General features: G+C 32.4%; 1 protein-coding gene across 1 annotated transcript in view; it reads right to left on the bottom strand.

Annotated features, from left to right (window-relative positions):
- Positions 1-4,240: 4,240 nt before the first annotated feature.
- The window catches only part of LOC135840436 (potassium voltage-gated channel subfamily KQT member 1-like), a 115,017-nt gene continuing 102,376 nt past the window's right edge, over positions 4,241-16,881 (bottom strand). The window contains exons 4-5 of the mRNA XM_065356978.1: positions 8,240-8,365; positions 4,241-4,487 (exon numbers count right to left, since the gene is read on the bottom strand). Coding sequence (XP_065213050.1) covers positions 4,324-4,487; positions 8,240-8,365 — 290 coding nt within the window. The 3' untranslated portion in view covers positions 4,241-4,323. The remainder of the gene's footprint in view (positions 4,488-8,239; positions 8,366-16,881) is intronic.

Genomic DNA, 16,881 nt, shown 5'->3' with positions numbered 1-16,881 from the left:
ATCGATTTTTTTGAAATCGGGAATAATGACCAAAAAGTGGCACCACTGTGTTCTAAAATATTTCGCCAGTTTCAGAAATGATACCTTTCGATGTTTTGCCATAATTAATGCAAAATATTTGAGAAAATGATTTTTCAAAATACGAATATTTATTCGAAAATGAGCAATTGCAAATTTTCAACTCGCCCTGTGATCCCTAAAAGTGGTCTTGGATTTTAATGGCAATGTTCAAAATCGACGCAGAATCTCAAATTCTATAATCCATTTGTAACAATGGGTCATTCTTTCAAAAACTAATTGGCAATGGACCAGAGCAAAAAACCAATAAATTGTTCGAAAATGATCCCTCTACAAAAATTAGGAACCCCTCCGAAGCCAACATTTTTCTGAGTGACTTTCAATTCAAAATGAAGGTCTCCAGTCTCCACTGAATCTTGTGAAAATTCGCCATTTTTTTTTTTTTTTTGCAATCAACTTCAAGGTAGGTATACAAATACATTAGGTATACATTCTCACATACATATTTCGATCAACTTTTTTTCCCCATTTTTTCTCTACGACCAACACGAATTTTCATTAAAATTCCTCTCCCTCCAAAAAAAAAAAAAATGTTTTCGATAATACAGACATCGAATGTCAATTTATCATTGGTATAAAACTTATACAACGACCCCATAACTCCATTGATGATCCTCCTATTTGGAGAGACGTCAAAAATCGAGTGATATATACTCGTAGATATTTCGCAGTCAGTTTTTAATTTAGTTCTAATTCACATTCTGTTTTCAAAAATGACCAATAATATGATCCTTCTCTGACCCTCAAAAACCTTTAAAATTCATGAATAAAAATAGTTTTGTGGGCCTTCGTTAAAATTGAAAATCAACCCACAAATTTCTCCTTATGTACTTATTTTTATAATATTCATGTTTCTAAAGTATCAGGGTGGGTTGTTTTTCATTTTTTTATGGAGTCTAGGAAAAAATTATGTGCAAATAAAATGTTACAATTTTTCAAAATGTTTCGAAATATTTTTACCAATTTTTTTTTTGTGCTTGTGACCTCTTGATATCTTCAATACTTCCAAATTATCGTTATGATGAAATCATTTGACTTAAAAATTTGAAACTTATTTTACATGTTGTTGTGGTCATTCGATCATAATTTTCCACTAAGATGATAAAAATTTGAAAAAAAAATGAAAAACAACCCATTCTAAGGTTAATAAATATTTTTAAAACACAAATATTGTAAAAAAAAAAAAAAAAAATTAATGAGGCAAATCTCAATTTTGAAAAAAGATACACGAAACTGAAATAAAACACAACACAACTCAAAAAAATGACTCCTAATTTAAATAATTAATTTAAGACGAATCGTAAAAAAAATAATTTGTTGAAATGTTCAAAAAGTAAAATCGAAATAACATCTCAAAAAACTCCACCATACTAAATTTGAAACTCTGGATTCGTTGTTTGTATGATTAATTGAAGTGGGAGTCATTTTTTTGAGTTGTGTTGTGTTGTGTTTTATTTCAGTTTCGTGTGTGTTTTTTCAAAATTGAGAGTTGCCTCATAAATTTTTCGTTTTTTTTTTTTTTTTTTTAAATACAATATTTGTATTTTTAAAATGTTCATTAACCTTAGAATGGGTTGTTTTTCATTTTTTTTTTTTCAAATTTTATTCACGAAAGTTCAAAAATCCTCATTTGATCTATGCCCATATTTTTCATTAAAAATATATTGTACTTAGTAGATATCCTGTTTTCGAATCCCCAAATCAATTGGGGTTTCCAGTTCATTTTGGTATGAGATGATCCAAGAGAAATTTTTGATCATATGAACTGACAGAAATATATACATAGGTACTTACTTAATATATTTTCAAAATTTTAATATCTAAATCGATCAAAATCAGTGGTTATAAGGACGACTAATCCGACTAAACAAATAACTTCGGAATTGCATTCATTTCAAAGCTGACAGCTGAGACATTCAAATATCCATTAGAAACAACAGTATTGCTGTAGCTACAGCGTGATCTTTTATTTTCATAAATGGAAAATAGAACAAACAGTTTTCAAGAATTCGCCCAAAAAATTGAAAATTCAGGTTCAGAATTTGAAATCTTTGACTGGTGACGTAAGCCTTTTTTTGAATGCTCTGTCGGTTTTTTTTTTGAATCCATCTGTTTTGTAAGCCTAAGCTAAGAAAACGTGTCAATCTTAGAAACATGTGTTGTTTTTTTTTGTTAATTGAAAATTGAAAACATCTGAATTTGGTGAAATTTGGGGCAACAAAAGCAAAACACGTTAAATATGAAGGTAGAAGGGGGGGGGGTGAAAGTTTTCACGGGGACGCCTCTTAATAATATCATTCTAATATAGGTATGCTAAAAATGAATGATCAACATTGAATAAAGTATAATCACGTGAACTTTTTCCCTCTACACTTTGGAATAAAAATCAAGGGTTTACATTTTTAGAAAAAATACCATTCTCTCCTTATTTCAATAGTCCATAATCTAGGAATAAAGAAAAGAAATATCTATGTCTACTTCTTCGTATCACACTCGCATTCCAATAAAAAAAAAATAAAAAAAATGAAACGATGCAGAATCAAGAATTCTTCAAATTCTCAAAGGCTGAAAAAGCAAACAATGCATGAAAATTCCAGCAATCTCAAGACGATAATTCAAAAGCTCAACTACCCAAACTAGATACCTACTAAAAAGGTTGTTTTTTTTTGTAAAATTCAAGAAAAAAAATTGCATATCGTTGCAGCACACTGCGTCCAAATAAGTGAGCTCAAGGTATAGGTATTATTAATGTAAACGCGATTGGTAGGTACCGAAATCATATATAGCATAGTTTTGAATGAAGACACGATTTTCGCTTCAATGAACACCGATTTCACGTTAGCTAGGATAGAAACGTTATGGCAATACGAGCGACAAAGATGAGCTTTGGCTTTAGCATATTTGTCGCACGAATACTTACAGGTAAAATACACTCATACGATGCATTATATACAATACACACACACATATTTGTATTAAAACTCTTATCGTGCATCCCATATACATAATACATTACGAAGACTGTGCTGTGCTGTGTGAGATGAAAATGAAATGCCTCATCCACTTGTAAAGTACTATGATATTCGTATCTCTCGCGTCGCGTTACCTTATACTACTTACGTTATATCTGCGAATATCTGTAAATACTCATTTATTATTTAGATAAGAATAAATTAGCGCATCCCTACTTCACCGATCTTTGTACTAGTGCTAGGATACGATATATTTCGTAGTACTGCTCTAGAATCATTCTCGTTATTAGTTTTAATAATAGTTGTCGTGTGCACAATTAATATAAGTATAGGTACCTACATAAGTAAAGTACATAATAAACGTACAAGATATTAAATATTAATAAACTTGGAAATTTTATAGTTCAGATTAATTGTGTTGTGTATCTAATCTACCTAGGTACTCTACTTGAGCTAAAGAAAATATGTAGGTACCCAGCATATCTATGCAGTAGGAATCTCGTAATGTACACGCTTGTGGCTATTTTATGCTATGAATGTGCATAAACACGAGCTAGGTACTCAACAATCATAAGATAATGTAATGCGATGTACTTAGGGTAGTCCACTTATATTTAACAGCCTCATTAGAGATATTGTGCTTGTAGTATGTACTGGTCTAATTCTGGGATAGAATGCAGTGTCTCGAACCTTTTAATCTTTATCCATTATAAAGGATTATTTTACCAATTAACACAGTATACGTAGAAAGATTCAAAGCTCAGGAGCTGAGTAAAAAAACAGACCAGAGGAATGCATCGTTCAGTAATCCATTCTTACTAAGTATTTTCATCTCCATATCAAATTCATGAACAGCTACATCAATCAATAAATTTCCAACTAAGCTGTATTGCCTTTAAAAGGGTTATAACTGAGCATACAAAAAAGCCACGACAGACAACATTAACCCAGTCTGGTATAGACAGAGTTACCAGGGAGGTAAGTAAAAGCACACCAGGCCACATAGTATAAGGCGATGATCGATGAAAATATATCATTACACATTGTATGTAGTACGTTCATGTACATTGTACACTGTACATTACACCGCAATCATAAGAAGCGAACAATCACACGTAGTTTTACGACGATACATATACGATGAAGGATAAGAGGAAGGATGCGGGGCACGAGCCGATGACTAGGTCCAGTCCGCAGAGAGAAACAATACTCTCGGCATCGTTTTATCGTCTCGAATCAACGTTTAAGTATTAATAAAAACATGATAAAGTACTTACACGGTAAAGTGGTAGATGAAACATTTCCATCCGGAAGGCCGTTCCAAAAAATTGTACACGCGTCCTTGGAATGTGGCACCGGCCCTTCTATGCTCCTTGCCCAAATATCGATTCTCCCATATAGAATGTCTTTCGTGTAATAAACACCGCGGATCCAACGCTGCGAAAATCGATAATCGTTAATATCGATACATCGAGCACATAAATTTACACGATATAAAGTTTATTTGCCAATGAGTACATTGCTCGTAGTTTTATGGTACTTCTACCTATGCGAAGTTAATACAGACGTAGGCTATAATCTCGAGCCAGACGCAGACGTGCTTTTCAAATTATATAGGCTAACGTAAGTCGTCTAGGTGAGATGACGTATAATACTATAAGTGGGAAAAAACCAGACTAATCGTAAGGGTGAAACCATCACTGGTGTAAAAATAGACGAGTTTGATGTATTTCAACGTCAACGTGTAATATCTTAGCTTCGATGAAAATAAAATGTCTTTTTTTTTTTCTTCTTGGAATAAGAAAACCAAGAAGTTAATAACGAAATTTCAGACAAAGGTTTATCAAACAAGCAAACGAGCCAGACCGAATGGTTGCGGAGGGAGCAGAATCACTCTTTGTTTTCTTCCTATACCTCTTAAATACTTAGATAAAAATAGCTCAGGTCAGTGAATCCGGTTTTTTTTTTATTATTTCAAAATTGAAATTTCAAATTGAGAATATCCTAATTCTAAATTGTGTTGCCAAAAAAATAAATTCATCGTCAATACACAAAAAATATAGGTAGGTAGGTATGTCTTTTACCTCTCAAAATACGAATTTTTGAATTTTTCTTTTCCAGCTTCGCGTTTAGGTCTCTGCTTTTTTTTCAAATTGAAATCGAGCTATATAAAAACCTACCTATTGGGTATTCAAATTTTAAGAAATGTTTGAACAAAAAAAATAACTTTTTTACCTGAAAAAACATTGTTTTTTTACATCTTGAAACTAGCTTTTTCTCTCACTCCTCTAGGGTCTGTTTGCTTTTCATTTTCAAAATTGACATTTTTAAAAACCCATCATTTAAAAATCAAGAATTTTGGGCTAAAAAAGTGAACAGATTTTTAAAAAACGTAATTGTTTTACACCTCTTGAAATACAAATTTTTAAATGCTTTCGCCCTCGAAAACATTCCATTTTTGAAACTTCCGTAAATTCAAAAAAGGAAAATAACAATTTTATACAAGCCTTAATTCGAGGTAATTAATTGACACAATTCACATTTCATATTTTATGTCATTTTAAAAACTCGTCATTTTTATTCGCCAAAATTGGCATTTTTTTTATCATGGCAAATTTTTAGTCCCTATCCCCCCCTCCTCCTCCCCCACCACCGCCCCCACCTCAAAAAACATGTTTCCTCGTCAGCTTAAAACAACGTGATTTAATTATTCGTAAGCACTAAGCAGGTTGAATAGAAATCGAATTCAGAAATATTTAACTTACTAAGGTTTCCGCAAATTGACAGTTCACTTTTGCAATTGAATGTTCAACTTTAAAAATGGTACTTAAGTAAGTGGGAAACATGATTTAACATTGATTAGAAATTGCCAGTGATGTAACTTTTGATTCTGATTCGAAATACACGTGCAATTTTCAAAATGAAGACTCTCATTCTCTCAATGGAAAGAGACATTCTCTCCCTCTAATTTGGGAACAAATTTGGAAGAAATGGTAATATCGAATATTTTATGCTCCCAAAGACGTTGAAGACGAATGTGAACTCAATTTTTTTTAAATCTTACCCCTTTCTACGCCCTCCAGATCATCTTCATTGGGAGTCAAAACTCAAAAAAAATGATAAAATTATGCGATATTATCAAATTGTATGTTTTTTGAAGATGCAGAAAGAATTTGATTGTATTTCTTGGTCCGACTCTTTTCAAACATTGAGCTCTCATTAGAGGGCATCAAATGAAGGTACATACTTACATATTATTAAATACAGCACTGCTAAAATCGAAAAAGTAAAGAGCGTATGTATTCATTTTTGAGACTTGAGGGGTTTCATGAAAAAGGGGCCTTAGTTATTTTCTTATTTTACAATTTTGAATGTATGTACTTATTAAATTTTTTTTTTATTAATTTCATGACATTGAAGTGTTCTTCCATGAAAAAAAAACAAATTGGAAAAGGTTTGCTTGTAGAAAAAATTTTAATTGTAAAAATCAGTGAACAAAAATTTACTAAGGCTTCTTTTCCATGAAGCCCCTCATTTTCAAAAACACTGCATAATCTGGTGTATAGTAACATGACTTCGTCGATCTTTTCAGATTGTAATCTCGATAAAGAAAGTCTGAGGAGACATGAAGGGGGTCAAATAAAAAAAAATAGGTCATATTCGTGTTCATACATCTTGGAGGAGCTCTCAAAATTAAATCCTGCTGCTCATTGAAGGCACTGTTAAGATTTGATTTTTAAAAATGGGTCAAAAATAGCACAAAAAAATTTAATTACTAATATTGTCTTAAAAACACATTCTCAAGTTTTTTTTAAACTAAAATCTTGAAATGAGCTTTGAGCAGCTGCTAAAGTACAACTCAAGAAATTCTTCATCATAAAAAGCAAATTTTTGGGGGGTTATCTTTTTCAAAAAAAAATCCCAAAACCTCAAGATGCGCAATTGGACTGCTAAAGCTCTGAAAATCTTCCACAAAACCATATTTTCACAACTACCTACCTAATGCATTTTAAAAGCAAATTCAAACAAAAATGAGAGGAAGTGTTATTTCGACCTCTAATTTTTTCAAAAAAATTGCCCCAAAATCTTCAAAACGTGTTATTGCACAGGTACAATTCTTAATTAATCAATTTTAGGTACCTATTTTTACTCCCTCTCTCATATTCATCCCAAAAGAAATTTGCCAAAATCTCGAAATTTATCACGATTGAACAACAAACAATATTGGAATTTTCCATCTAATAGATCATGTTCTAACTATTAACGCGTTATGGGAACCACTTTCGACAAGAGTGAAAAAAATTGTGGCATTTTTTCGGCCTTCCAAAAAAAAAAAAAAAAAAAAAAAAACAGAGAAAAAGAAAATCTTAAAACCTTCAATGACCTTTTTCAAGCAAAAATCACCACTTTTTCATCACCTTTTCACACAATTTCCAAATCTCCTCCCTATCTTTTCAATTTCTTTGAAGGAAGGGGAGGAGCTCATTCAGAGTTTCCGATTTTTGGACATTACACACTACGAACAGTGTTACCATTCAATAATTTATATTCGAATACTCACATTTTTTTCTAATTTTTGTTCCAACTTGAAAATCATTTTTTCCACGTTTTCCAAATTTTGACAACTTTTTCTTCAGAGTTGCCAAAGATCAATAATTTCACAATCGACTTTCAAAACCATTTTTTTCTCACTAATTTCATCATTTTCACTACCCACTCTGCAGATATAGGTATTAGGTACCTTGGCGACAATAACTAACCATGTCGTGGTTTTCTTCAGTTTATTCTGTAATTTTTTGGTGATTTCGAAAAATTCAGAACCTGTTAATGGTGGAGAAGGTCCCCCCACTGGTGATCGCATTTCAAGTTAAAAATGAGCCAAAAATAGAGGACTAGCGACCGAGAGATTCCCATGAAAAGTGAGACATCCCCCCCCCAAAAAAAATAACAATAAACTAAACTTAAAAGGTAGGTACATAAATTACATAAAACCAACCAATAAATCTGAAATTTGTAGTTTTTAAAAATCACAGAACTGCCAATTTTTTAAAAGTTATATTCCTTTTTCTATATAGCAGTGCAAATTTTCAAATCAAATTTAATCTTTAGTGATTATAGTAGTGCAATGAACAAAATTGATAATCATACTTCAAGAATTCAAAAAAAAAAATGCCATAAAAAGTACTCACTTGCAGGTATAAATGTATCTGGTATACTGGTGCTACTGGCTCTCCGGTGAGAAGCGACTTCGGTAGATGTTGTGCTTAGTTCGAATACTGTATTAACACTGACTTGGCTTCTAGGGCTGATATCACCTGAAATCACGAACACCAGAATAAAATATGTGCCTACCTATACAAATATTTTAATACCACGCAGTAGATTACATTCAATAAAGGACACACTCACATATTACAAGTCCCTTCCTTTTTAATTTTTTGATTAAAATAACCCATAATTCAACCCCTCCTCGTGTTTTCCCAAACACAACTTACTCTTTTAAATTTCCGATTCAGACTATAGGTATAAGGTATAAAGATGAGTCACACTTACAAAATTTCGCCCATATTTGTACTTTTTATGGTGATCAGATCGACTGAGCGACCACAGCTAGTAAGAAATAGCCAGCCTTGATTGATAGGAACGATAAAAGGAAATATAACGCGTTCGCAGAATAACAGAAACGTAGACCTACCAAACGTCTGCCTCCTCGTGCTCGTCGCTCGTACAAATATTTAATTTACTAAATTGATTTGCCGCAAACAAATCAAACCCTCGCTGTCTTTATTTTTTTGTCACCTCACACAGTGATACTATTCCTATTCTTCGTATTCGCGTACTCGTCTATACTTATGGTTTACGTACTTCGCAGATCGTACGTGGACATACCACAGCGTATAAGTTATTTGCAGTTGGTCGGATTAAAATGCTGTAAAGTTTTTTCTTCACCAACCAACGTTTCAAGTTTTGCGAAACGACAGGTGAAATATTGTGCAAACAAGGTGGAAATTTTCAGCCGCAACGATGTAATTTTCACAAGTAAATACCTTTACCTATCTACGTGTGGAATTGTGAACTTCGGAGCAGTTCAAGTCCATTACACTTGAATCGTTTACTTTTTAAATGTGCTGAGTACCTAGCTACCTACTTGGCTGTATTTAATATGATAGAATTAATGCCCATTTTTATTTTCAACGGTATGAATCTTTGAACGTCTCCCTGCTCCCTCCCCCGCTAGGAACAAAGATAAAAATCCTTCACAGTGTAAGTAGATAGGTACCCATTGTTTTCGATTGCTTGAATAAATTGTAGATATATTTTCTGATAATTTTATGTTCTGGAGTTGAAAAAATAAACATCAGTAAGATCAAAAAAAAAAATAAATAAAAAATGAAAAAAAAAATGAAATCACAAATAAAAACTAAGCACAATAAAGGACAGGAACATGCAAAATTCAAAATCACGGAAATGTTAAATTATTTTACCAAGTTTCATGACCAATCAACAACCAAATCTCAAATCTCAAAATAGGTACCTAACCGTTTACCAGAACAAACAAGAAAAGAAAAGAATGCTCATTCATAATTCATATAGGTACCATGATATCATTTATTTTCCTTTTGTTATTTAATCACCTAACCATACCAAATAAGAACTCTAATACACTATGGAATCTAGGAAATTGCAAACCGAAAAAAAAAAAATCCAATCAAGTTGATAAAATCGTCAACGTAAATAACGTAATATTTACTCGGGGTAATATAAAATTCATTACCAGGAGCCAGTCGGTTATCTCTGGTACCTTTCAACCTCAAACTCTACCCATATCTAACAATAAATGCGAAATTATCCAACTAATCGGTTTGCGTGCTTCTACGGTCATTAAAAAGCAAATTGATAGAAACACATACACATATCTTTCTATAATTCTCTCTCGTTACTAGCTCATGAAAACGTATTTCAATCACGAGTTTTAAGGTAATTTGTGAATAGTTTATTGCATTATATCAAAGTAAAATATTTCACGTTATGGTTTAGATGTTTCGAAACAGAACAATCACCCAGGGGGAAGTAAACAAATTTTTTAGAATTAAAAATTTGGAGAAAAATATCGAACTTTCACAACTTGTTCAACATCTCTGATTGATCAGAAATTTATCTCACTGAAAAATTTTGCCATTCACACCCCAGAACCATATTTTGAACAGCCAAAGTTGTTGATTGCTTGATTTTTGAGAAGGTTTCGAAAATGACATGACTTGGTATCAGAATCCTCCTTTTTTTTAACAAAAAGAGTAGATCAGTATTAAGGTAAAAATCTAATAAAAATCAGTTTCTACCTTAAAGTCGATTTTTCAAATAGATTTCCATCAGTTTACCACCATTCTGGAGCCTTCAGCAAAAATTTACTTTTCTCCAGCGCATCGAAATTGCTCTAGAATGCGTTGCAATCAACTTCGACGAATGACAATAATTTAATCTTGCTGAAAATTCGACATCGGGAGTCGATTGGGGCAGGTGATTTGAAAACTTGAGATGATAGTTTGAGAAGTAAGTACTTATACTTTTTTTACAATAAATTAATTTCAAAATCGACCATTTTTTAACAAAATCATCGAAAACTTTCGCCAATTCTCAAAATTGACCATCTTTAGAAGGGATCAGATGGAAATTTGAGAGAAAATTGCCTCATTAGGTGCTCAGAAATATCAAGTGCTAAGGTAAAAACATGTGTCTTAAAATTATACCATTTTTTTTTTTTTTAGATTTTCGATGCATCAACTCCTGAGAGGGAGGAAATGAAAAAATTTTCGAATTGAAATAAAGTGATACGAGCATTTGAAATACTTCGAGGTTTTCGAAAATGTGGATTCTGATTCTTAAATCTTTTTGTCCTCAAAATTAAAATTGAGGTTACCCTTTCAGAGTCTCAAAGTGTGCTTGGAGCCCGAAACTTTGAAAAATGCAACAAGGTATAAGTTTTTGAAGACTCCTACCCTGATTTCAAAATCAGTTGATCCTGAAATCATTTTAGGAATGTTTCATTTTTACAAAATTCGACTGTTTTTCGGGACAATTTGGCAAATAAGTTTATTTTTGTGAGCAGGTTTTGCGAGTTTTTCCAAAAATTTTCCACTGTTTTGTCAATTTACACGTACTGTACGTTGATTTTTTTGGATGCTTGAACAAATTTTCGGTGCAATTTCTAGATTTTCCAAACCTGTAGAACTGTTTGGTCAATTTTCACATACAGACCACCCATTTTTAAAAAAATGAAATTGAAGTGTTTTTGTCAGATTTGAAATTCATCATTTTCTACAATATTCTCGTGTTTCGAAACTTTAATAAGATGTTTTTTTTTCAATCAATTTTAAGTACTCCTAGGACTTTGAGTAATTTTTGCAAGTTTTTTTTCTCATAAATGTTCAGCTATTCTATCTACCTATCAATTTTTAAGGAATTTTAATTATTTTTCTAGATACTCCAGACTCCTAGGACTTTGAGTAATTTTTGCAAGTTTTTTTTTCTCCAAAATGTTACCACTGTTTTGTCAATTTTTCCGGAATTTTAATCATTTTTTTGGATAATTGAACAAATTTTTTTGATGCCACATCCAGTTTTTCTAAACCTTTCAGCATTGTTAGGCTAACTTTTACACTTATTTTGTAAATTTTTCGGGTATAAGTAAATTCTTCAGAAGTTTTTACAAATTTTGATGGCGTCTTTTCTATTTTTGTGATATTTTAAACCATTTTAGTGAGTTTTTTCAAAATTTTGTCATTTTTTTCTGTGTTTTAAAATGTTTTTTAGATCAATTTGATAACAAGGAAATGCCTTAATCACCTTAGCGGTTATAAAATTAATATATCCCTTTGTACTGAAAGTATGGTAACGTGGGGAACTATTTATAGAGCTGTGGCTCGTAGCTTGAAGGCTCATGCATAGGATCTCTAATCACCAAACTTATAGACGCATAGGCAGCGGAGCTTTTCCCCTCCGCCCCTCTTTCCTGTCTGAGCCCACTTTCCTTAGTGGATAATTTGTGATTTCAGCGTGATTTCTATTTGAATTATGTCTATTAATTACTCTTCGACTTCGATCCTGCTAAGCATTGGAAATACATATGTGACGCGACGCGACAAAATCGACCTTCGAGCCGAAAATAAGTTTTTGAGTTATGGGGGGTTAAAGTTTTCAGTCCAGTTCTGCTTGTTTAGCGGAAGCGCTTGCGTTATAATCAGGTTCTCCGGCTAAACTGAGCTAAACATAGTCTTGGATAACGTTTCTTGCCTGTCTTGTGTGAATATCACTGGGTAAAATGGTTATTTAGGTACATTGATACAGGGGGCTCAGTCGTGATTGCGCTCATTTTTTCAATTTTTTATTTTATTTTTTCATTATTTCAATTTTGAAATCGATCTGGAGGCGAAACAAAGCGTCTACGAGAAAAATACATCGAGCAAAGTTGTAGAGAATTAAATTTCCAAAAACCTATAACAGGTTTATTTTTCTCCTAAATGCATAGTTCTTCCGTTTTTCTCAAAAAACAGAAATTTTATGGTAATCATCATGAGGTTTTTCTTTTTTGAGAAAAACGGAAAAACTATGCATTTTGGAGAAAAATAAACCTCTAATGGTTTTTGGAAATTCAATTCTCTACAACTTTGCTCAATGTATTTTTCTCGTAGAACGCTTTGTTTCGCCTCCAGGTCAATTTAAAAGTTAAAATAATGAAAAAATCAAAAAAAAAAATCAAAAAAATGAGCACACTTCTGACTGGATTACCATGTATATGGAGCTATGCAAATCATAGGGACTTCTGGGTGGTTTTAAATGATTTTTGAATGTCCGAGTACCAAAAATCCGTCAAAAAGTGAAAAATAATTTTTTAGGTCGGAAGGTCGATTTTGTCACGTCACGTCACATATCTCTCATAGAAAAGGAGCTTTGTGTAAGACATTTCTGTTGAAGTGTCTAGTATGTCATAAAATGGGTATTACCTCGTAATTTCTCATTTTACTGCACTGAAAGAAATAAATAGTAATAGTTACATTAAAACGATGCACTCAGTGCATTAAAACGCGGTAATTTTGGTATAGGAATGAAACGCATTAATCAGTACACATTTAGAGAAGTAACTATTACACAGAAGTGCAGTAACCATTCCATCGTTTTTATTCAACAGTATTTAAAAAAGTGGGGTTTATATTAGGTATTTTTTTTTCTATCAATTTCAAGTTTCTCCGCACATCTTCTAAATGATTTTCACTGCAACGATTTTTTCAAGACCTAATAATTTCCCTACGAAAATTTTCCTTCCTAACCGGGATTCGAACCTGCGACCTCTCGTTCTAACTGCCTGCACTTAACGTAATGGCCACGAGTAGAATGTTTGATGCAGGCCCTCGAAGTATTTATAAGTTTTTCACTGTTTGGGAATGTTTACCACTGACGATGTACTCAGTACATCGTTTACTGTATTCAGTAAATCACTATATGGTTCTCAGCCATGTTTAAGGAATGTAATCATTGCTTACTATACGATGTAACTATTACCCACCAAATGATGTTCTGAATACCATGTCTGCAGGACTGAGTCCCCAAAGAAATGTAATGAGAACATAGAAATTAATTTTGGAAGGTGATGCAATAAATCCATCCTGGCGATGTACTCATTCCATTATTTGATGCATTCTCTGATTTGAACTATGTAATCATTACATCAAAATGAGGTAATTTGAAAATTACTGTACTATGCAGTAACCAATGCATCAATTTCGGGACTGAATACAGCGTTTTGAAAATCATTTCTTTCAGTGTGATAGATCATTATTCTCTTTGGATGAGATAAATGGAGGAGGTAAAGGGAAAAATTTGAGACGTTCGAGATAAACTTCTATGTTCTCGAAAACTTGTATTTTGACTGCGTTCCGAGAAAGACGTGTGCTTTTTATGTGTTTGAATTTTCCTAATTTTTGCTATGATTTTTGATGTTATGTTTTGAAGAAGATTAAACTTTATTATGATTTGAATCGAGAATTTAATTGTGTTTGGAGTTCGTGATTTTTAAATATTATTCAAAGTGCTCATCAGGCTAATTATGGAAGCCTAAGTCGCTGCACTGAGGGTGCTGGTGTAGGCATGGCTCTGCCATGACCTAAGTAGGTGAGCAAACAAACATCCCGTAAGATATACCCCATGATTATATGGTTTTAATGTACATATATTTTGTATTGTATGATATAGTTAAATAGGATTCAACACTAGCTTTTTATTTGCTTTATAAATTGAAATGGTTCAATTATGAATCGAGTTTATTTTATCTAAATTTAATGATATATCTCGACATATGAGATTTTTTTTTTTACCTATCTTCGAATTACTAAGATGATTTGGTTTGTGTGAGATAAATTTGTTTTTCTTTTGAGTTTGAATTTTTGAATTTCGTGAACAAATTTATGTAGATGAGATCTTCTATCTCATCTCCTTCTTGGCTTTGCTCTAAATTATTTTAAGGAGAAGAATTTTTAGTTTCTTATTCGAGAATGAATTTTGTTATTTTCGAGAAGCTTATGTGGTGTGTTAGAGTTTATTATATCTTATTTCCTACGTAATTTGATCCTACCTACCTATGTAGAATTTCTCCTTCTGATACCTATTTTCCTACCTACCAACTTTTGATACTTGCTCAGAAATGAAGCTGACAACCTCGTGTCCAAAATTAATTCAATTTTTTAATCGTAACACACCACAAGTATTAGGGACAGGGACTGGGACACCCGTGAAAGAAGCAGAAAATGTGTATAGTCACAGTGTCATTAGTAAGTAATCACATTCGATTTCTATTAATGTAACATCTCCAAGGTGCTTGTGTTATAGATGTCATTAGTAAGCAAGTGGGAAACTACTAGTGGAAGCTCGAAAATAAATTTCCATGAGATACGTCATCATCGCAATAGATGCAACACCAACATAAAGGATGTTAGCCCAAAATATCCAATTCGGCATAAGGGTATGCGTTGATTTGTACACGATACCACCTTGAGCGGTTATACGACTCAAGATGATGATGAACATTACTTCATCACTAATTAATAAGCTTATCCACTTATCATTATTATTAAGACTTTTCTAGTTAGTAATGCGAGTCGTAGGATGCAAGCCAGACCTTGTATCCATTATAAAATAATCTCGTACCTATCTAGTTTATATTGAATAACCTTAGAAGTGTTTTTTTGCTAGTTGTTCTTTAATATCAATGAATCACATAATTAATAATATTTGTCCAATGTGTGTATTTATTTGGTACTTTCAAATAACTTTATGAGTAGAGTAAATGGTATTTATTGAACCTCTCCACTAATCTCAGCTATCCAGGACAAGGTACCTATTAGGACTTAATAATTTCCCTCTATCTAAAAAATAATTATCTATCTCACTCTATCAAATTTTACAATTTTTTTTAATGAAATTGAAGTACCTACTTATTTCTGTCAGATTTGAAATTTTGTTGATTCTATACTTCATCAGTTTCTAAAATACCTATTCTGGTTTTTCCAAAACTTTGAAGATTTTTTTTCAGAAACTTTACTGACTACTTCACATAGTTACTTGATTTTTGCAATTTTTTTAAAAAATTATAGTCGCATTTTTTTACTATTAGGTAGGTATGTGGTTTTAATAGCTTTTCAAGCCATGTTCCAGAGAAGTTTATTTCATCTCAAGTATTTTTTGTAAATTTTTACCAAATGATTATGTAGAAGCTCGGATCGAAAATGGTCACAATACATTGGGAGGAGGGAAGGACGTCAAGTACAAAATTCTGAAGAAATTTTCACTGATTTTCTGCAAAAACAAATGATTTTTGAATTTTCTAAAACGTTGAACATAATAGCTGCGGATTAACTGTAAATACTGTCATCATGTTATTTAAGAGATAACAAAAAATTGTCAAATTTTTACATAGAAATTGACTGAGGAATTAAGTAGGTATTCAAATTGCTAGATATATTTACTTTGGAGAAATATGGCAAAGGGGTCTAGCAGCCGGCGAAGAATCAAAATACGAGTAAGTATTTCTAGAACGATTTGAAAATATCACCTAAAAGTACCTACGTATTAAAATGTCAAGACTATGAACGTGTATTCGTTTACAGTTCATCACTTCCTCTCTTCTTGCTCATTATGTCGCTGTTGAATTGTTTAATCATCGAATAAACTTATCGATTTTAGTCAAAAATATGGCAAATACCTAGTTTACTTCCTCAAGCACATAAGTAAAGTAAAATATCTCTACAAGCGCCATAGGCAGACTAGTAAGTACTAAGTGGGCAGGTATATGCGTAAGCATAAGTAATAAACTAAGTACACAACAAAAAAACCAAAAAAAAAAAAAAAAATACCACGAAGACAAAACTCACATAGGTATTATATAAATTACGCAGGTTTGTATAAATATTCGACAACCACGAGCCATGAAAATAAACGTATGCAAAAACAAGTTGGACTTTTCCCCTTTTATTTTGAGTCATGTCTACTCGAACTACCCAAAGGTACGTATAAATTATTTAAAATGACATAATCGACGCGAGTACCTTATGGAAAACGTGTATACGTAATTACTGTCCATCGGTTTTACCAGACTTAGTGCGGGGTGGTCAACTCTAAGAAAGGGGGTGAGTTGTGCGGAATCGGGGTTAAAATATCATTGTATACTAAGTATAATGTATACTTTTTCCTGGTCGTAGGTACAAAATAATACCAGTAGTAGGTAAGGTAGTACCTACCTGGTGCGTCGACCATCACCTATAATTTTTTTTTCCTTTTTTCC

Source organism: Planococcus citri, chromosome 3 (assembly GCF_950023065.1).
Source record: "Planococcus citri chromosome 3, ihPlaCitr1.1, whole genome shotgun sequence".
Lineage (NCBI taxonomy): Eukaryota > Metazoa > Arthropoda > Insecta > Hemiptera > Pseudococcidae > Planococcus > Planococcus citri.
The sequence above is the reverse complement of the archived record's forward strand: the minus strand, read 5'-3'. Positions and strand labels throughout refer to the sequence as shown.